Genomic DNA, 21,565 nt, shown 5'->3' with positions numbered 1-21,565 from the left:
TTATTCCAAGCTCTCCTGCAAAACACATCAGTCTTTGTTGCTCTTTGGAATGTTAATAAATAATGGCAAGGGATTTCCCTCCTTCTTTAAAGAAGTCAAACAAATTATTGGCCCCAAACAATTATTCTAAAGGGCGGGGTTCGAATGTGGGTAAGGGAAGCCGACCTTTCGCAATAAAGCACCCTAAGAATGTATCATCACTTATTCAGGGTGTAAAAAATATTACCAGCCACGAAATAGGTATTTTGGGAACTCTGCTAGGCAAGTCCTGCTATTTCAATCTGTTTGGAAGTATGCAGTGGTAGACACCACCTTGCTTAACACCTCTTAAATGTAAAATAATAGTACAACATTTATACCATGCAGATTCACTTTGGAGAGCTGCTTGTATTCAAGACTAAGCATATACAATGTTACAGAGAGTCAAGTTCTACATCAGGGTAACCCAACCGCTACAGGGAAGTCCTGTTATGTAACTTGAATGAGTTATGTTGATTTTGCAAAGGACTTTCCAGGGCAAGGCTGAGCCCTGACTCACTGGGATAGCTGAGCAGCTACCTATTAGCTTCTGAAATTTGGTCTGGATTTAAAGCAGGGCTAGTCAACTTGGTGCCTTCAGCTCTCATGCAGCCTCAGCTGTGTTTGGAGAAACAGCTGGGTAAGCACTGCATGGTGCCTTGGTTTTCATGTGCATGCACTTACATGCACATGTACTAGATACAAGACAGGCATGTTTCTCAGTCTGGAGCTTGCTTCTAGAGACCACATGAAATAGAATCATAGGATTGTAGTGTTTGAAGGGACCGTGAGTGCAATCTAAAGGAGTTGATCCCTGAAGAATGGCACCATTAGAAGCCTCTTGTGGGTTAACTGCACAAAAACTTTGCTACTAGATGTGAGCCACAGAAACAACGGCTGATTAGACTGAGAAGAAGGATGGATAATATTAGTGCTGAATTTGAAAAATACTGAAAATGCAGAGACATGAATGAGGATGATTGTCTCCAGACTTCTGGAACATGGGAAGTCCCAATAAATTTTTTATAATTGGAATACATAATTGGTGTATTGTTATTATTGTAATTTTGATTGATTTGATTTAACTTGTCATTAATTGGAAGATTGAAAATGAACAAATTCTTTAACACAAAAAAGAAGCCTTATCCCCAGGGCCGGTGTAGCCATTAGGCAGGGTTAGGCAGCTGTCTTAGGTGGCAGAAACAAGCAAGGCAGTGCCCCTGTGGGTTCCCTGGCTGTCCTGCCACCTTTCCTGCTGGCAGAGAACTGGCATCAGCATCAGCACTGATTTTGAGTGAGATCACATAAATTTCCAGCAAGCCCTTACTAAACTTGCACAAGATCCTGCAGGGCATGTGAGATCTAGCTGGAAACCAGTGTGATCTCACAAAAAAACCAGTGGCAGAGGTGGTGAGGTGGGTGGCAGTGACAAGGCAGGCTTTCCCATTTCACCTCAAGCAGAAAAATGGGATGCTCCACCCCTACTTACCCAAATCTTTTTTTAAAATAAGTAATCCACAAAAGGGACAAAACAGGGATTGTGACTTAGCATGGAGATGGACTAAATTATAGTCATTATATTTTATATAGTCATCAGAGCTCCATTCAATGGGAATTATTTCTAAGTAAATGTGGATAGGATTGTAGTTTTCATTCTTCCCCAGGTAACTAATTTCTATGAACCTGGACGCACAGCATATTTACAACCAAGTTTTGTCAAGATGAGAACTATTACCCATTGGCAGCCAATGATTATTGAGATTTCCACCATCACTCCACATTTCTTGCACTACAGAAAATGGGATCTATCTATCTATCTATCTATCTATCTATCTATCTATCTATCTGCTGTATAAATACTTCCCAAGGTATCCATGTTGTGCAATTCTTCTGAACATTTTAAATTGACAATAGCAAAACAAACAACGAAACTGCAACCCATTGACACTTTCCTATTTTTAACCACAGACCTGATTATGTTGACCACACTCTTGGGGTCAGGGAGCAGGATAAGCATAACAGGACATGCATCCTAGTAATCTTAAAAATAGACAGAACAATCTGTGTGAGACCCAAACAGCATGTCAAAAAGAGCTTTCTTTTCAGCTGCAGTGCCCAAGCAGTGAACAGATATTGAAAGCACATAATTTCCAGAGCTCCCTGCGAAGAGGAATTGACGATTAAACCACTTTTGGAACTGTAGGTCTGTGAGATGGAGAGGGGGGGGTCCCCTAACACCTTTCAGCATCCTGGGGGGGGGAACTACAGCTCCCAGAAGTCTTTAGGGGAATCCATGACTGTTTAAACTGGTATCATAGTGCTTTAAAAGTATGGTCTGGATGTGGGGTAAGAGACTGTCAGTTAAACAGGAAACTGAGGAAGTGTAGTGGACTGAAACCCTGGAGGCAAAAGAGGTAAGTAAACAACTGAACAGATAAATAAGACTTACTTCACTAGCTTGAGGAATGTTAAGCTTTGGTAGTTTATTCTTTGAGCTGGGTCCAGTGGTCTTTCCTTCCAGTGGAATCCCAAAGGGTTGGTTTCCATAAACGCCTTCAATTTCTATTGGCATCTTCAGTTCCGGTGAGTCGTTGGGAACTTGGTCTTGACCATCCATTGGCCTAACGTAAGCAGTGGGCTTTTGCTGAGTCATGCTGCCCTTACAGTGGAGGCCCGGCAGGAAATTTTGAGTCGAAAGACCACTATTTCCTGACAACAAGGATGTAGATGGGAGTGGAGATCCAGGCCCGTGGCCCAGAAACTCGAGATCCACTGGGGACTTTGAGTGGCTGCTTTCTTTGTAAGAGTGTTCTGCCACCACTGATTTTGAATGGGTATGCCTCCTCGAGTGTGATGAGGATGGCGTTGCGTTGGCTTCATCGCCTCCTCCGGGTTTATGCTGCTCACTTTGGCAAGCATAGCGGTCATCATACCTGCCTTGTGGAGGTTCGTGGGATGAGCTGTGCTTTGTCCGACTTTGCGCACTCCCAGACTGACTTGGCTGACCACCGTTTGAGCTGTGGCTGACACGGGACCAGTCAGTCCTGGATTTCCTGCTGCTCTGGTGACTGTGCACTAAAGTTGAACTGGACGATATAGCCGCAGGGGGCGGCATCGAAGCTGAGGAGTGCCCCGTGATTTGGTGGGGTGGGACCATCCGGTTCCTTTGTTCTGGGAAAAAGGTCTGTTCGTTTTTATCTACTGGAGTTTGTGGCACAGAATTCTGTGGGATTCCTACAAGGTGGCTCTGGTTGGAATGGTTGGTCAGAAAGTCCTTCATCTCATCGTAGTTCCCCAATGTATTCTGGACACGGTTGGCTAGAGCGTCACCTTTGTTAGTCTGAAATACAAGAAGGGAAACAATGACAACATGAATATACCTCAGTGATTTCACTATTCAGCATGGCTGCAATCTTAATAACATTTACTTGGACATCTTACTGGACTCAGTGGAATCTATGCCTAGGAAAGCAGTGTTAGGATTGCAAGAAGCAGCAGGGGTAAGTAGCGGTGCTGTTGAAGACGAAAAACAATGGACTCAGAATACGACTTCTCTCGGCTCATAATCCTTGGATGCATTCTGAGGAAAACTCTGTTGCCTCAAAAAATTTCCTCAGCTTTGAATTTAAATTGAAAATATTATGAGCTTGTGTGCCAATTTTGCACCGAGAAAGTCTACATTCATTCATACATACCCCCCCAACATAGACAACATATATTTTTTAAAAACTGCATAAACCTGCTCTTCAGATAGAAAGTGTCCTAATTATGGACTACAGGTTCCACATTTATAAGCATCTATTACAATAGCCAGTGCTATAGATCATTAATACTCTTCCAACATAATTACGTTGCATTTCTGCTGCAAGAAAATGTTAAATGATTGCATCTTGTAATTCTGTTCAATAAAATGAGACGATAAGCTTCCAAATTCTTCTGAGTTTTTTGTTTTGTTTTTTACTCTTTCCCCCATCATTCTGACCAATTCAGTTAATTTTTGCCACCATTGTGAGTTTTCACTTTCATATCCCATGCTTTTACTGTTGGCTTTTACTGCTGGCAATGTTTCCTATGGGGATTACATGCTCTGATTATGTATCTTTTCATTATTACAGATCTCTTGATTGCCATTGTTAGTGCACAGAATCGCAGAATCATCAGAACCTATAGCTTAGCAACTGGGAAGGGCAAGCGAAAATCCTTAGCGTACAAGAAGGAACTCAACATCTCTCTTGTTGAGGTGTGGAAAGAAAGCCTTCAGCATTTGTTTTGTCCCTGCTTAGTGTGTGAGGTAGGCACCCCTAGCCACATGCGGATATAAGCAGTCAATAGAGTTCATACCCATTGGCTTGGGCTGCATGTGACATTTCAAGTTGAGAGAGAAAGGTACAAGAAGTGGTTAGTGCCTGCTCTGTTTGTAGTATCCCCTACAAACAGCAGCTGGAGTCCTCAAAGGCAAGTCCGGCCTTTGACCCTTGAGCTGCCAGCCTAGAGCAGGGGTAGCCAATGTAATGGCCTCCAGAACTACAATGCCCACCATCCTTAACCATTGGCCATGCTGGTTGGGACTGGTGGGTGTTGTAGAGCACAGCATCTGGAGAGGCTTCACGCTGGGTACCCCAATGGAGAAGAAAAGGGAAGCGCGTAGAAAGGCTGGCAGCAATGGCAAACAGGACCCCCAGGCAGTCTACTATGTTAGATGGTGAAGGTTATAAGTTATAGCTATCTAAGGGTTTGTACACATTACCATTTACTCCAGCGTGCTCCCGCCGCTGTTTTATCTAAGCCAGGTTCACACGACGTTAGCCACAATCCATCTGTGTCCCGCAGCCTTAAGGGGAATACTCGTCTTTGGATCTGTTTCTCCTGAAACCAGGTTCCATCCAGTTTGAAAACAGAAGCCACAGTTCTGTCACGCTCTGAACAAGTTCGGGCGGCTTTTGCGCATGCATGGTTGGCAGTGCGCCCACACACCACAGGGGAAGAAATTGTCTGGCGAAGGCATCCCCCTGCCTCTGCTTTGGTGTAAACAGTGGTGGGAGAAAGCAACTGGGAAATGCAGCGCAGGGGAAATGAACTTCAGGCTGCTAGTGTGAGCAGAGTCTAACTCAGAGATTTCCAAACAGTGTTAGTGTGTCAGCAGCAGTCTTCCCATGCTCCTTCCAGGGCTAGAAAGGGGTTAGTTTAACCTCCAGTTTGCTAGTCAAACTGAATCAATGTGTTAGGAAATGATGCATGTCTAAAAAGTGTGTCACCAACATGGAAAGTTTGGAAAGCACTTGCCTAACTTGTCGTATTACATTGTGAGGCAGAAAACTTTAGAAAGCTTTTCTTAATATTATTGTTCTGCTCAGTGCTTTTTTTCTGGGGGTACGCAGGGGTACACATACCCCTAAACATTTTGTGAAACTAAGTTTGGGCAGTATTTCAATATGAGTAGGATAATGAAAGTACCCCTAAACAACTTTCTTCTACAGATTCCTTAAGATCTATTATAAAAGGAATATGTATCTATATAAATTGTTGCCAGCTAGATTTGGAAGTCCTCTGTTCTGTTTTCTAGAACCGTTTAGAGTCTGTTTTGCAAATCTATGATTCACAGTTATTTTCTGTGCTGCAGTTATTAAGCAAATCCTGACTCATTTTTGACATTATTATGTTTTCATCTCCAGTGCTTTTCTACTCTGTTTTCCAGACTGTTTCTTCTTTCTCACCCCAAAGAATCCATTTATATGAACAGGAATTTGTACACAGATTATTGCTCATTTTATGGGCCAAAGTTACATCTGAGCAGTAGCTAGAAATAATTTTTTTAAGAGAGGTAATTTACTAGGGGTAACTTGAGTCTACCTCTAAAGGAAAGGGGAAGGGTAGCCAAGTGTGAACTGGCTTGAAGGAACTTAATGATTATACAAATTCCCCTGAACTAAATACATTTTTTTGAGGCTATGAGTGATGTGCTTGTTTTTAAGCAGGGGCAATATTAACTATTTTATTCCACAGGAGGATGCAAATTCAGGAAATGACTGGAGAAAGTATGTAGTTTGCTGAGATTAGGAGTGAAGTGTGTCTCTAGTTTTAAATTGGGGTGGGTTCCAGCAGTGCCATTGCTCCGTTAGGAATGACAAATGCTGTTATATTTCCATCCCTGTTTCCTCTCCATTTTGATTATTTGTGATACTTAAAAGTGGAACTGGAGGAGGCATAATCAGCACCCATGGTTCTGTCAATGCAACTGTAACAGAAAAAGGTAGATCTAAAGGTATTCAGTAGTTACTTTTTATCTCTGCTGCAAAATGAAATTGAAAATTGGTCTCTCTGGACAGGTGTATTTCTGAAAGTGTATTCTGGCACATGTCCGTGACACAGCAAAAGTGCATTAGTGGTGGGTTTATTCTGCCATATTAGTTGCTCTGTGACACTTCCCCAATGCTACCACATTATTGCCATGTGTGGAAGGCCTACAGCACATCAAACGTGGAACAATAATAAACCAGAACATTTGTGGAATAAAAAGCTATGGGATTTCATGGAGGAAAGCAATCAGAAGAGTATCCTCGGTGATTACCACAACCTGGAGTGTTGTCAGATCGTAGTCCTTAGGCATGAACCCCAAATCTATTGATGTGGCCCCAAACTCTTTTGCCCTTTCCCACCTTTTCTCAACATTATTTTTCAAAGAAACCTTGCTCATAGGGTTAGTCTGCAAAGCGCAGCATGGAGGAGACCCCAGCCACCCCGTCTTAATTCCCCAGAAGCACCCATCCATACAAATCAGGCAATGCAAATTTTATGCAAATGCACACTCATGCACCTGTGTCCCAAATCCTTTAAGTAGTTTGCAACACCCCGGATCATAACACTGGAGTATAAGATTATGAGGAAAGGGTGGGGGGAATAGGAAGAATGCTTTTCCCCCCTTCTGGTTTTCCTCCGAGGGCTTCTATTCAAGGAGCTGTGCACTGAAGTAAATATTTAGAAAGCTCATCAATTGTGTAAAGCTAAGAATTACACTGTATACAAGAAACAGTTTTGGGTTTTTTAAAAGCACACACACCAAAACTGAAAACAAAAAAACCCACTCTTAAATTGGTAATTTTGAGTGGCAAAAAAGTGCATTCCGTTTAAGCTAAGAATAAGCTCTTTGTGCCTGACCCGCCTCCTTCAACCGAAGCTGCACAATGAACTTGTTTGGGCAGCAGCCAAAGCTAGCCTAGGCTCAGCCCCCCCCCAATTTTTTAAACAAGGAGATTCCATTGTGCTTAAGGGACCGGGAGGAATTACGATGCAAATGGTGAACACTTGCTTGCTTGTTCTCCTCCTCTCATATCCTCCCTGCAGTATTGCTGAGGCAGCATTTGTGTAAGGGGTGGGGAGCTGGGCCGCTGCCACTTAGACAATTCTCGTCTTAAGGGTCTGGTTACACTATGCGGATTTTCACTTCTGGAAAGGTGAGGAAATGGGGATATCTGGTTGCCTGGTAACAGTTCAGTATCAACATCAGAGACTGCTTTATACTGACTGAGACCCTTGGTCCATCTAGCTGACTGGCAGTCATTCTCCAGGGTTTCAGGCAGGGATCTCTCCCACTCATACCTGGAGATGCTGAGGACTGAACTTGGTATTAATCAGTATTAAGGTAACTTCATATGTTCCTATGAGATCCCTTAAGTGTATGCAGGCATCAGCTTGGCCAGCAAGAATTATAAGGAGCTAATATATTTTCTATGTTGTTTGGAAGGCTGATCTCTATCATTCAGGGCGTAGTCATCACCCAGTTACAGGTGTCTGGGATAAACATTTGATCAGGTACTGCATGGATCCCAGTTGTCTGACTCTATAGTAAGCTTTCTCCTAAACTTACTTTCTTTCTCTTTCTTTCTTTCTTTCTTTCTTTCTTTCTTTCTTTCTTTCTTGTGAAGAACTAGTTGAAAACCCATTTCACCCATGCAGTTTTTTCTGAAGACTTAGGGAATCATAGAATTGTAGAGTTGAAAGGTACCCCAAGGTCCAACCCCCAGAAATGCAGGAATCTCAACTAGAGCATACATGATAGATGGCCATCCAACCTCTGCTTACAAACCTCTAATGAAGGGGAGTCCACTAAGACATAAACTCCATGTCTGGTTTGACTCACTGGTATAATTCTTCACACTCATTCAAAGTCCTTGATGAATAGCAAAATGTGATCCTCCCTGCTTTTTTAAAAAAGTGTTTAATCAAGTAACATTTCACTTTTCCTAAAGTGACGTCTGGCTACAGTTGTTCATGTCCCAGGCATTGGACATCAAGACACAATTTGCAAGCTACAGTTACTTGTTTCTTTGAGTCTTTCAGAAGCAGAGACTTCTGCAGACAAGGAGATGAGTTCTGGTTTTAGCAAGTGTTGGAAAAAATGCCTTAAAAAAAAAGTTCCACATAATTCTTTCCACAACCAGCTGGCCATGTTCCACACCATCTGGGACTCTCTTTCAAGCCAACTGCCTTAAAAGACCATGTTAAAAGTCCTACTGGCCCATTAATGTGCTGAGATGCAGGTGATTCTAATCATTAAGGTTAGAGTTCTGTATCACTCTTCTCTACAGAAATATACTGCTATCTACATAAATTATTTCCTACAAAAAGATTCACCTTTCCCTTTTGGGTAGATTTCCTCTTGTTTATTGTTTCCATTCTTTAGACTTGACTCCCCTTTCCTTATTCTCTTATCATCTCAGTGGCCCATAAAGCTCACTTTGCACTGAAGCAACTGGGTTCAATTTCTCAGTTTGAACTATTCCACATCAGTGACAAATGTCCGCATGAAAGGGTTTTAGCTGAATTTCTTCAATGGAGCTGAAGGACACTGTGACAACCAAAAGTGTCAGTGAATAGGAGACCATTCGCTTGGGGTAACCACATAAAACCAGTCCAAGACCCTTAAAAAGAGGCGTAAGACAAGGAGATAGCTAATCACCTAAGCTATCTACAGTCAACTTGGAAGATGTATTTAAAAAGCTGAGGTGGTTAGAAAAAGGAATCAATGGAAGTTATTAAATCATATACAATATGCAGATGATATAGCCATAACAGTCAAAAGTAAAAAAAAATACTACAAGAAATGCTGGAAGAACAAAGTGAAAAATAAAAAAGGTATGAAGGTGAATCTAGCCAAGATTAAAATAATGTTTGAAGAAGAGAATGATATACTATTTTAAAACAAAGAAACAAAGCACATTGAAGAAAACATTTAGGATTAAAAAAAATCATATTGAGAGCAGAAAACCAAATGAAATAGGGAGGAAAATAAAACAATCCTGGGCAGCCTTTGGAAAACACAGCTTTAAGATGAAAAATAGAAATATTTCCTTCGACTTGAAAGCTAAAGTGTTTAATAATAATAATAATAATAATAATAATAATAATAATAATAATTTATTACTTATACCCTGCTCATCTGGCCAGGCCTCCCCAGCCACTCTGGGTGGCTCCCAACAGAATATTAAAAACACAATAAAACATTAGACATTAAAAACTTCCCTAAACAGGGCTGCCTCCAGATGTCTTCTGAAAGTCAGAGAGTTGTTTATTTCTTTGACATCTGATGGAAGGGCGTTCCGCAGGGCAGGCGCCACTACCAAGAAGGCCCTTTGCCTGGTTCCCTGTAACCTCACTTCTCGCAGTGAGGGATCCGCCAAAAGGCCCTTGCCACTGGACCTCAGTGTTCAGGCTGGACGATAGGGGTGGAGACACTCCTTCAGGTATACTGGGCCAATTACCTGTGCATATTACCTGTGATGTGTAATAGTGGAGAAAAACAGTCCATGGACTTCAGCTAGATTGGTAAAGAAAAAGCAATTTATATGCACTGTATATGCGATATAACATTGTGACACCGATGGCACTGTGGAACCCAATTTTTCTCTACCTGTTTCTCTGTTTAAATTTACAGCGCGTTTAACTGAAACACTTCTTTGATGTGTCTAGATCCGGCTCATGACACAGAGAAGTATGAACACCTCCAGAATAACACCACATGTTCTGGAATGAGCAATATTCTGAGAAAGAAAAACTAACAACTGGATGTAACAAAGATAGAAAGTTATGGTTGTAGTGGAAAAGGCCATGATGTTAAAATGGACAAATGCAGGACTTGCAGCAAGAGGTGCTTCAGGTCAAAGGAATAAAACAGTGTCAGTATGGAGGCCCTACAATCTCAAAAGACCAAGGAGACAACCACCTATGTGAAGGGTGGATAATCCAAAACTTCCAGCAGGTTTTATGTGGATGCAGGAAGCAAACAATGGATGTGAGATGTGGCAAAAGAAGCAGCAGAAACAGAATATAAACAGCTGTCTTGATGAAATTTCAGAGAACTTGGATAATTAAGTTTGGATAAGTGGGCATCATCAAGTCACAGGGTTTCTCCCATCATTGCCAAATTAAGATTAACATAAACTAGCAAAGTTTCGTGGACCAACAGGGACATTATGAATGAGAGCAATGACAATCAGAAGTGAAGATCCAATTAATGTAGACACTGAAATGATCAAAAGGTATCTTAATTTATGCTGTGAACTGCCCCAAGATCTACAAATGAAGGGTGGTATACAACTTTAATAATTCATTTTATTCATTTTTATTTAAGGGACAGGGGTCATATCTCAACAGAAGAGCTAGGGATGTAAGGAGACAATGACTTCTGTCCCATTTTGTGTTCATTGCAATCAGCAGTGTTTCTGTCTTGCTACAGTTCGGAGTCTTACATTATTCAATTTGCTATGAACTATGGCTGGAACTAATGTAATTAATTACATAATTACTTTCCATGCATTTCAGTGGAAGAGAAACACCAAAAACAATGCAGAAAATAGCATAATTGTTTACATAATGCTTAGTAACTAAAAATAATGATGACAGAAAATAACAATGAATTTTGCCTCGAATTCACTTGTGTGATTTGTGCTCATGACCTCGGACAATCATGCCTTCAGATCTAGGCTTATTCCACAGAGAAGACTTGAAAGGTTTCATCTTCCACATTATCTGTTTGTTATATGAACCCTAGGTGGTATTTGCCAAAGACTGTCATTGATGGAAAGGAAAAAAGGAATCTGTGCATTTCAATCCAGCTGAATTCTTCAGGGAATGCTTTTGGGTGATCATCAAAGCAGCAGAGACAGTCAAATGGGGAACATCCCTTGGTGATGAAAATCACAGGCAAGGAAGTCCCTTGGAGGATTTTCAGAAGAGGCTCTGCTACCCTGCTGATATGCTGTACATTTTCAACCATTCTCCCAAAAGACAGCTTTGGATAGTTATGACAGTAAAAGAGAGAGAGAGAGTTTCCCCCTTTGCTTCAGGAAGAATTGTTTTTTCCGCATGAGGTGTATACCTTCTTAACCATCTAGGGATTGTGTGCCAGTTTGGAAGTGGTGGAGGTGGCAGGATATGCCAAGTGTTTTCCAGTAAAAAAAATTCAGATTGATACTAGTGGGTTGTCATTCCTGCATAAAGCCACTTAGGCTGCGTGAACCGATTCACATTCTCTCCTCCCCACCTCCGGCCCTGCCAGTCCTGTCCAGTTCCATTGTTTTGCCTGGTGGTTACTGCTTCAACACTATTTCCCTCGATACCATTGCTTCCACCTGGATTAGCCTGATGAGTGATATGAACCAATCAGGGATCATCTAGCAAACATAATGACGATACACCATTTCGTGACAAGATGAGATCTTGCTATATGATGCGGGTGAGGACTTGAGATTACATGAATGCGAACATTTCCTTAAGTGGCAAAAAGAAGAAGAAGACGACGACGACGCAGCAGCCAAAACAGCAGTGGGGCCAGGGGAGAGGGGAAATAAGCATTGGTGAAATGGTATGTGACAGAACAGTCTTTTTCAACTAAGATCTTTATGCTAAGGAGCCTGCATAATTTACTAATGAGCAAGAAAACTGAGCAGGTCCAGGGGAGGATGATTTTGGTAGGATTCAATCCAGAGTTTACTTGCATGGGCTAAGGAGCTCGTTTTCACAGTGATTCTCTCAGTATTGCTCATTATTGTTCTGCTAGTTTTATATTTCTTGGATTTTGCTAGCGTTCTGGCAAGAGTTCCAGATACTGGGGTATACATTCACAACAGCAATTTAATGAGCAACACACTTCCCTTTATATGACATTTATATTCCTGTGAAAGGTTTGAGGGGAGAGGGGAAAGTAAGATATAAATTCAAAGAACCATCATCCTCAGTCTTTAATGAAAAGTGATAATAATAAAAACATTATTATTATTTTTAAAAAACCTTGTAAATAAATAAATTATTTCAGGTGCCTTCTGGGAGTCTTATTTAAATTTAGTTTGTGGTGGGGTGGAGTTTTTTTTTTTGTTTTAACTGGAAAAATAGAAAATACAAGCCCCTCCTTTCCTGACTGCAGAATTCCAAAGATATGCATCAGGGAGAAGAAAGGCTTCTGGCATGTCTGTGTATTCTGTAGATATCACTAGTAAACCCATTTCTGGGCTATACCTTTTCATACAGAAGAAAAAGTTTTCTGCATTCTGAGAGAAGGAACATTTATCTACGCAAGCCTTAGCCCCCAACACACAACCTGAAATGGCACAGCCCAGTCACAGGTTGAACACCTCAGCGAAAGCAGGGCCTCGACGGTCAACTCGCACGGCTGTCTTGCAGTGATATCATATTAAAGAAATCTCCATAGTGGGAACTGCCACTGAACTGTCATTGTTTCAGTGCTAATTATTCTTGCTATTGTAACAACCCTTTGCAGACTAGGGTACTTCAGCCACTGGGTGGATCTCATGCAGAAGAACCCAGTGGCAGCCCAGAGGACCCCCAATTGCCACAGATAATTAAACCAGTCAATGCGCTTCTGTGGAAGCATATTTTGCAATGCATGAAACCAAGAGGATGCCCTCAGTGCTGCTGTCCTCTCTGAGGGACTAACGTGTGATTAATGTTTGGTGAAATTGCGGAGGGTGGGGAGAGCTGTTTCAAATGAAATGAATGTTGAATACAGCTTCAGTTGTTTGTTTACCTTGTAGGGTTCTCCAAAGAGGTTAAAGCCAGATGTAAAGAAGTCTTCATCCTGCTGGACCTCTTGATTTCTCCGTTCCCATTCTTTCCTCTTTAGTGCGTTCCGATCTTGTTCATAGTGACTAGAATTTTAAAAAGAGAGAGAAGTTGTTATTCTTCTTCGTACCAAGACATTGTTCTTACCAGTTTTAAGTGGAAAGCCTTGCCCAGACTCATAATACCCAGCTGCCAGTTATTCAGGTGGGCCACCGGATCCAGACATTCCTATCTCCAGGTCTGGAGGTCCCTGTACCACCTGCAGAGGTTTGTGCCAGGTTTTCAGTTTTACCGCAACTGTCTTTAAACTTGTTACAAAAACCCGGTTGTAAATACAAATCAACAAGTTGCTCGTAAACAACTATCCCCCTCCCCAGTTGTTTTTGCAGTTTGACTAGATTGCATTTAGTCTTCACTGTAATGTTAGCTTAGTTTAGACCCAATTCTGGCAGATAGGGCTGGGCGATATCTAGTTTTCAGCATTGCTATATATCACCAGCTAAACATTGTGATATACTGATATATCACAATGTCTGATGTAAGAATGGAGCTATGTAGAAGCATTGGCTGGCTTCACAGTTTTTCTTACATTGTGATTTTTGCATGCCACACACAATACACATACCATGATTCTCAATGCATTGCCAGGTCAAAAATTATGAAACTGATACAGACTTCAAACCAGTTTTGGACGATATATCAATATCGCCAGCCCTATTGGCAGGTGCGAAAATCTAAATCAAAGCATAGAGTCAACATGGTGCTATAGTCAGACTTTCTTGCTTACATAAATTGTCTAATAAAACAATTCACAGGTGGATTACAAACAACAACACATTTCTGTCTGCTGTCCCCTGCAAAGGAATTTCCAGAAAGTTTACATTTCTAGAGCGGTAGTTTGCAGGTGAAGGGAAGGTCTGAAATCTTGGAGAGCTGGTACTAGACTGAATAGACATTTCTGGGCTGGATGGGCTAACAATCCAAACTGGCATAAGGCAACTTCCTGAGTTGAACCCAGAGCCTTCTTCCTAGATAGGATGTACTTCAACACGTTTTCATAGGCAAAATACCATCATAACTACAGTAGTTTAAACTGTTCTATCTATCTATGGCAAGCAGGGCTACATGTGTGTGAGACATTTTAATAAGAGAAATTTATGCAACCAGAATATTGTAACAGGAGCTTTGTTTTAATTAAAAAAACCCCACTTTTATTGCTGCTTTACGTGTTTAATTAAATCCCACCAATCTAATCCAGTCTGACATAAATCATTACTAAAAACATAATTATATAGTAAATAAGCAATATACCATTTACTATTTTCTAGTAGGTTAAAAAGTAGATTAATAAAAATCAAGCTCTATAATTGCTCAAATCAATGTACATAATTATAGTCTGTCCTTCTAGGCAGCACAGAGATGTAACAAATGGGATACATTGGCTGTTAGTTGTAAATCAGCACTTTAAAACAGAATGGTTGTGTTGACAAGTCTGAGAGAGATCCTTTGTTTAGGAAATAAAACAAATGAGAAACTTGACTTTAAGATTTTGGTTACTACACACCAAAAGCTTCTTGCTTTATCATTAAATGATTTGTGTGAATTGACTTTAAATTGCATATTGGCAGCCAAGTCCTAAACATTTGCACCAAAATATCTGCTTGAGCAAATCCATCAAAATGGACCTTAGTGGAATGTTTTAGGAACACAGGAAGCTGCCTTCTACTTAGCCAGATCAACCAGTATTGTCTGCACTGACTGGCAGCAGTAAACCATGGTTTCAGGCAGGAGTCTTCTGCATGCCCATCACTGAGCTGTGACCTTTCCACAGCTGATAACAGGGCAGTGCACCTGAGAGCAGCAGACTTGCAAGGGGGATATAGGGGAGGCTGTATGATGCACACAGCTCTGTCCTCAAGCAATTTTTGCTGTGTTGGGTTCTGCTGCCTCATTCTGCTTCATGGTGGGGCTGGTTCTGAGAAAGTGTGAGTGGAGTGGGTAAGTAGCTTGGGGGTATGTCTGGTTCCTTTGCTGTCACCTGAGGCTCAGGTTGCCTCATTGGCGTAGAGTGAGTGCCTTCCATTAGCTTCACCTGGTGTCCCAACTGTGTCCCTATCTTGACAGAGATAGCCTAATTTGTGTTGTCTACCTCAAAGTTAGAACCTCTCAGATGGGCACCATTGCCATTATAGGAGAACAAAGGAGGTGTTCGTGGTGTATTCTGGAACCCTTTTTTCCTAGAAAAATAGCACTGAATATAACCTAGATGTTACCAGAGCACAGACAACAGAAATTAGGCCATCCCTGTCCAGATAGGGACACAGTTGGGCCACCAGTCAAAGCTGATGGCACTCCTCACCCATGATTCACCCATGAATACAGCAGTAAAGAACCGGTATACTGACCCAAATTCTGTTTCCTGTTTCAATGGGATTCCAAATGGATTATATCTAGAACCAGTTAACACCAAAATGAGCTCAAAGCTTCCACTGTATTCCATTAGGTTTCCAGAAGTGGCTTTTATGTCATGTGAAAACCCAAATATAACACAGAAATTAACAGTTAGGGGAATGTCAGTGAAACAGAATAAGCTCCCATGTGAATGAAGCCATCATCAGAAGGAAAAGCCATTTGGGTCTATACTTCCATGTTAAATAACATGACCAGTTTGCCAATGGAATATGGCCGTGTGGGTTGGTGGAGGATTAAGACCTTAACTCACCCTCACAACTTACTACCTGGCAAGTCCAGCTGCCATACTTCATGCTCAACTGCACCTTTCTTTTACTTTTTGCTTATGGGTTTGGAATCTGCTAAGAAGATGACAGAACATCGATGGAGTGCATTTGGTCCAGATGTTCTAGCTGCTGGCCCCTCATTTACAACTTTTAGCCTGATGCCCAACATATTTCTTTATCTTTCATCTGAATGAGTCAAAACTGATGGGTTGAACTTACTGGGTAAAGCTTTTTCTCCTTGTGCCTTTCAAGAAACAGTAGGCACCTCCTACCCATTTTCCTCCTGTCTACTTTGAGTCAAGCCCAAGGAGACCACAAAGTGCTCCTCTTGAGACACTGCAGGAGTCACATAGCTCAAAATACACTGAAGTGGGTGAGAGCAGAGATGGTGAACCTGCTTCTTAATGTGGATTACAGCACCTTTGAGAACTTTTACTGCTATGTATTCTCGGATCAATGAGCTGAGGTTGAGATTCCAACCATACATTCACTGTGATGTCACAAAGCACATGGCAGAGCTGAAATCCAACAGTGTTGTGCTTCTGTGTGTCTCTGTGTGGGGGTGCTGTCAAGTCCCACTGTCATAAAGTCACAACATGCTTTGCAGCCAGTGATTTTGGCTTCCCATTCCAACTATTTTGGAGAAGGATGAACTACCGTACATTGCAATTATGTTCTCTGATACTGTGCTACTTGTTAAGAGTAGAAGTCACACACAGGAGCAGGTAGTTACATATCTGAACCCATTCACAATGTGCTCTCAAGCCTTATAATGCACAGTCACTTCAGATCTGTTTGATAGAAGATGGTGGGTTCTGAACCCCAGACCACATCGCTGCCACAGATAACACTCACAGTCAAAAACAGGTATTTTCTCTCCCTCTGCTGTCTCTATTACTTTCCATCTGCACTATACATTTAAAGCAGAATCATATCCCTTTAAGCAGTCACAGATTCCCCCAAGAAATCATGAGCAGTGTACTGTATTTTTCGCCCTATAGGACGCACTGTCCCATAAGGCGCACCTAGTTTTTTTGGGGGGAAATAAAGGGAAAAAAATTATTTTCCCCCCAGGCACGGGGCTGGGGCGAGGGAAGCCCGAGCTTCCCCCGACCCCAGCCCCCAGAACAGGCAACTCTCCACAAGCAGCGGGAGCCCAGCGCCAGGCTCCCGCGCCTTGTGGAGAGGTGTGTGAAGTTTGAGCACGCTGAACTCAGCGCACCCAGCCTTCGGCATGCAGGCAACTCTCCGCAAGCTGTGGGAGCGCTGCGCGGGCTCCCACGGCTTGCAGAGATCTACCCGAAGCCTGGAGAGCGAGAGGGGTCGGTGCGCATCAACGGCTCTCGCTCTCCAGGCTTCAGCGAAAGCCTGCGTTCGCCCCATAGGACGCACACACATTTCCCCTTCATTTTTGGAGGGGAAAAAGTGCGTCCTATGGGGCGAAAAATACGGTAGTTTGTAAAGGGTATTGAGAGTTGTTAGGAGACCCCTATACCCTTCACAGCACTACAATTTCCCAAAGTGTCCTGGGAAGAGGAACTGATTTCTTAAACCACTCTGTGAATAGTAGCCTCCTAACCACTCTCAGAACCCTTAACAAACTACACCTCCCAGTATTAGCCTGTAGTAGCTCTGCCTCCATAGTTGGTGGCAGAAATGCTTCTGAATACCAGCTGCTGTAAACCGCAGGAGGGGAGAGTGCTCTTGGGCTTAGGTCTTGCTTAAGAGTTTTCCACAGGGATCTGGGTAGCCACTGTAAGAACAGGGGGAAGCCATGACTGTTTAAAGTGGCATGATGCAACTTTAATTGTATAGCGCAAATTGTGTTATATATGTGTGTGTTTGCGTGTCTGTGTGTGCAGTATGCTGAGCAAATACTGGCAGGACCCTTGGAAGGGTATCCAGCTATGTTTTACCCACTGAAATTAAGGAATCTAAATTAGTCATGGTCATTAATTTCAATGGATCTACTCTGAGTAAGACTAACACTGGCTACAACCCCAAGTATCTCGGGATGAATGGATAGATCTTAATCTTTCTTCACCTGTGCATGTAAGTTGTAGCCTACTTAATTTATCTCATGCAAGAGCCATTGAGAATTGACCCAACCCCTAATTGCAAAGGCCTACCTTAAGTTCTACTGCTTGGTTTGATCTTATGCAAATATACATATATACATAGGCACACCACCCACTCTCACATATAAAAATTCACCTTCCAGACATGGTCACACATATACATGGTAAAGAACAATATATTCCCACATCTCTACTGGGAATGAATTTAATCTCCATTCTAGCTTTTCTGTACCAGGAAGATAACCCAATATCGATGTTTGCCTTTTCAGCTCAGCATGCCAATATACTGAAAGATTCACACAGTGTGACATAATGAGGAATGAGCTGTGCTGTGATGGGGCTTTTGCAGGGTATAAAGTCACTGATTCCTCACTGAAGCCACAATTACTAATTTGAAGCACTGTCTAATTAAAACCACAGCTATGTATTTAGCCTCTTGTTATACCTACTACAGTTTTATAATTACAGAGACCTCTTTATCTACTCAATTAAAGTTCTCCGGATGCAGGCAGGTTGTGTTTGAACCCAAACACCCAAAAGGGGCCAGAGACGTCCCATGTAACCATCTCCTTGATGATTCCTTAGCTTTGCATTCTTGTTTTCACATGGAAAGAAAACAGAATAAATGAAGCCACAATAAATGTACTGGAAATCTCAGGAGAGATACCCGCACAGTGAAAGTTGCTCCCAGTACCTGTAGCTACACAGAAACCAAGATACTTTACTGTTGCAGAAGATAAGGCTCAGCAAAACAGTGGGCTTTTGCAAATATAGATAGATAGAAATACAAAGTATTTCTGATGCTCTAAACAAGTTCAGAGAATTAATATATAACACCATACAAGCAACACAGACTAACAGACTAACTGCAGACTCACAGACTAAGAAACACTGAGCTGACTGCTCAGATATCACAGATATAGTCAGCGTACTGGGCTATTATCATAGTAACTGGCTTGGCTGATCTTGCACCTTCAATTAGCTTCACATAAGGTGATTTACACTCATGAAGGAAATTAACTTCTCATGCCCAGTTACTCCAATAAAGTGTTCAGATTGAAATCTGGGGAAAATACAATTGCTTTCCCTGACTTCTTCTGCTCCTTCCTTCCTGAATTTGTCATGTGGGTGATCCTACCCAACCAGGAATCACATAGTAATACTGCATAGTACTACATAGTCATGTGATGACATGATAAGATATCAGAGAATAAAACAATTGGTTAATCAGTTTTGACTACATTATGACGTCACTGAGGGCAAGTGAAAGCAATGGGAAGTCTTCATTATGATAAAGATGGGGGGGACTGCTGAGTTAAAGCAGGTGTTTTCAGCATGGCTGAAAACTGTTATGAGGGATAGTGACTAGCATCAGTTTAGCCCTGTTTAGGTTTGTTTGCATGCTACTGTCTTTACGTTGGCTTTAGTCCACTCACATGATCTGCTATCCTAAAATAAACTCAGATTTGTTTACCTATTACAGGGCTCGGGTAGGAAGAAGATGAATTTTCCTCCAAAAGAAAATTCCAATACTCTTTACTCATGTCTTGTTCATCTCTAGATACATGATCCTGGTATGCAGACATGGGTGGGGTGCCAAATTAAGGATTCTATAGGGACATCTACTGATTAATGACTGGCCTGAGATAGTTGCGGTGGGATGACAGGATGCGAGAGGCTGATTCCTTGACCCTCTCATGACAACAATCCAGACATAACTTCCTCTGAAATAAGTTTAAGTTTTTCCTTTGCATGAAGCTACCTTGAAAGCTGTTGTGGTTCTCATAAGGAGACAGTTCAAACGTGCTGTTTTAGGGTCCACTGTACAGCATCTGATTTGCATGCAGAAGTTTCAAGCTTCGCTCTCTGAAATCTCTCCATGAAGGGCTGAGAAAGAATCCTCCCTACAACCCTGTATTGCTGCCGCCACTCAGTGTATTCAATACTGATAGGGTTGCCAGATATCCAGGTTTGCCTTGGCCCCTCCAGGTGGCAGATGGAGAGTTTGAAGTGCAAAAGCACTTTAAAAACTTTTTAAAATCATCAATCATTAGAGGCCATTCAAATCAGAGAATAATTAAAGAGTGGGATGGAGTGAAGGAATACATGAAAAAATATGGTTCCAGAACTGGAATATTAATAGATAATGTGTCAAACGTGCAGGGGTAAGCAAGGAAATAATAAAAGAATAAATGAATAATTATTAAACTACACCAACACAACAAGATGGAAGAAGTAAAAAAATATATTGAGATCACATATGGGTGAAGGGGCGTGGGGGGGGTATGGTGGAATTTATAAAAAAATTCTAATATATTTCTAATTGTGTTGCATTTATATATAGCAAAGGGAAGTCTATAGCAATTAGGTATATTTTAATCTAGTCAACTATGTAATAGGCTTAGGTTACAAAACGAATATGGATTTTGAATCTGATGTTTGTAATTCTTTTTCGGTTTTGGAATAAAGTTTTTAAAAAATTAAAATAAAAAATAAAAACTTTTAAAAAGAAAATTTTAAAATAAAATTTTTAAAAGAATTTTTTAAAAAAGAAAACCATAATCTGCGTGCAGCTTGCAAGCTTCAGCCTGGCAGGACCTGGCTGCAAATTATTGCATAGGTTCTCGTGGTGGTGAGGCTCTGTACTCCTTTACTTTCTCTATCCATCTCAGTCTCTGCAGTGGAGATGCAGAGTCCAGACTAGAGGAGGTATTTATTTCCATCTGAAGTGAAATGGAGACTAGATGGATTATTTCAGTGGAAAGTAGGTGGAGTGGGGGCTGGCTCAGAGGCAGAAGAAAAGAAAACACTGGATCAGGAAATTCACACTGCCATTTCAGTTATTTCCCCCACCCCTTCTGTCTCTGGGGCAGCCCCTTCCCCTGACATAATCCAATTGGGAACCCTAAACATGGGTATAATAAATCAATTTGGATATGTAAAAGAATAGAGTGGTGCAGGGGAGGGAATACATTTTAGGAAAAAATAGTTTTCCAACCTAAAATCTGGATTGAAGACAGCTATACTGATTCACAAAAGGGTGTTTTTTTGCTAGTCCAGTGGTATTTTTGACTACCACCCCTGACACTACTGAGATCTTAAACAAAGAGCTTGGGGAGTGGGCTGTGACCATGTGTAAAGTGGGTATTTGGAAAGGTCTGCTCTTGGTGTGAAAATAGAATCCTTGCATTTTTTACTTGGGCTGACTACAACTTCCATCATGAATGCAAAACTTCCACTGTACCTGGGAACACCTTTAGCTAAGGTTTCTATCTTAATGTCCAAGTAGTGACATATCTGCTCATTTGTCAGACTTCCTGTGTTTAACTTGAATGAAAGGTTGGAAATGGAAAAGTGGGGAGGGAGAACAGAACGGAGTATCCTGCATAATGGCTGGCTGGCTATTTGCCCCGTGTGTTTTGTTGCAGGACCTACAGTACTTGTTTAATATAAAAGCAAGCTTGTGAGCAGTCCAAGACCATTATTAATCAGTAACAGGTTTAAAACAAATTTCCAGAGGGACAGCTGTGTTAGTTAGGTTGCAGCAAAAGCAACAAAGAGTCTTGTGACACCTTAATGAAGACTAAACAATTTTGAGACAAACACACTTAAAGACTTTTTAAAAAGACTAATAAATTTAAAACAGCTATCTCCTCA

At 41.5% G+C, this 21,565-nt stretch overlaps 1 protein-coding gene across 6 annotated transcripts in view; it reads right to left on the bottom strand.

The window, feature by feature from the left end:
- Positions 1–21,565, bottom strand: part of AFF2 (ALF transcription elongation factor 2) — a 401,939-nt gene that overhangs the window by 277,987 nt on the left and 102,387 nt on the right. For 5 of the 6 annotated variants that reach the window (XM_082207167.1, XM_082207166.1, XM_082207168.1 and 2 more), the window contains exons 2-3: positions 13,058–13,178; positions 2,468–3,358 (exon numbers count right to left, since the gene is read on the bottom strand). In XM_082207167.1, coding sequence (XP_082063293.1) covers positions 2,468–3,358; positions 13,058–13,178 — 1,012 coding nt within the window. Of the gene's footprint in view, positions 1–2,467; positions 3,359–13,057; positions 13,179–16,049; positions 16,280–21,565 lie in introns of those variants that run through there. The other variant, XM_082207170.1, reaches the window with a different exon arrangement.

Source organism: Podarcis vaucheri (genome assembly GCF_965113315.1).
Source record: "Podarcis vaucheri genome assembly, chromosome: Z".
Classification (NCBI taxonomy): Eukaryota; Metazoa; Chordata; class Lepidosauria; order Squamata; family Lacertidae; genus Podarcis; species Podarcis vaucheri.
This window is presented reverse-complemented; position numbering and strand designations above follow the sequence as displayed.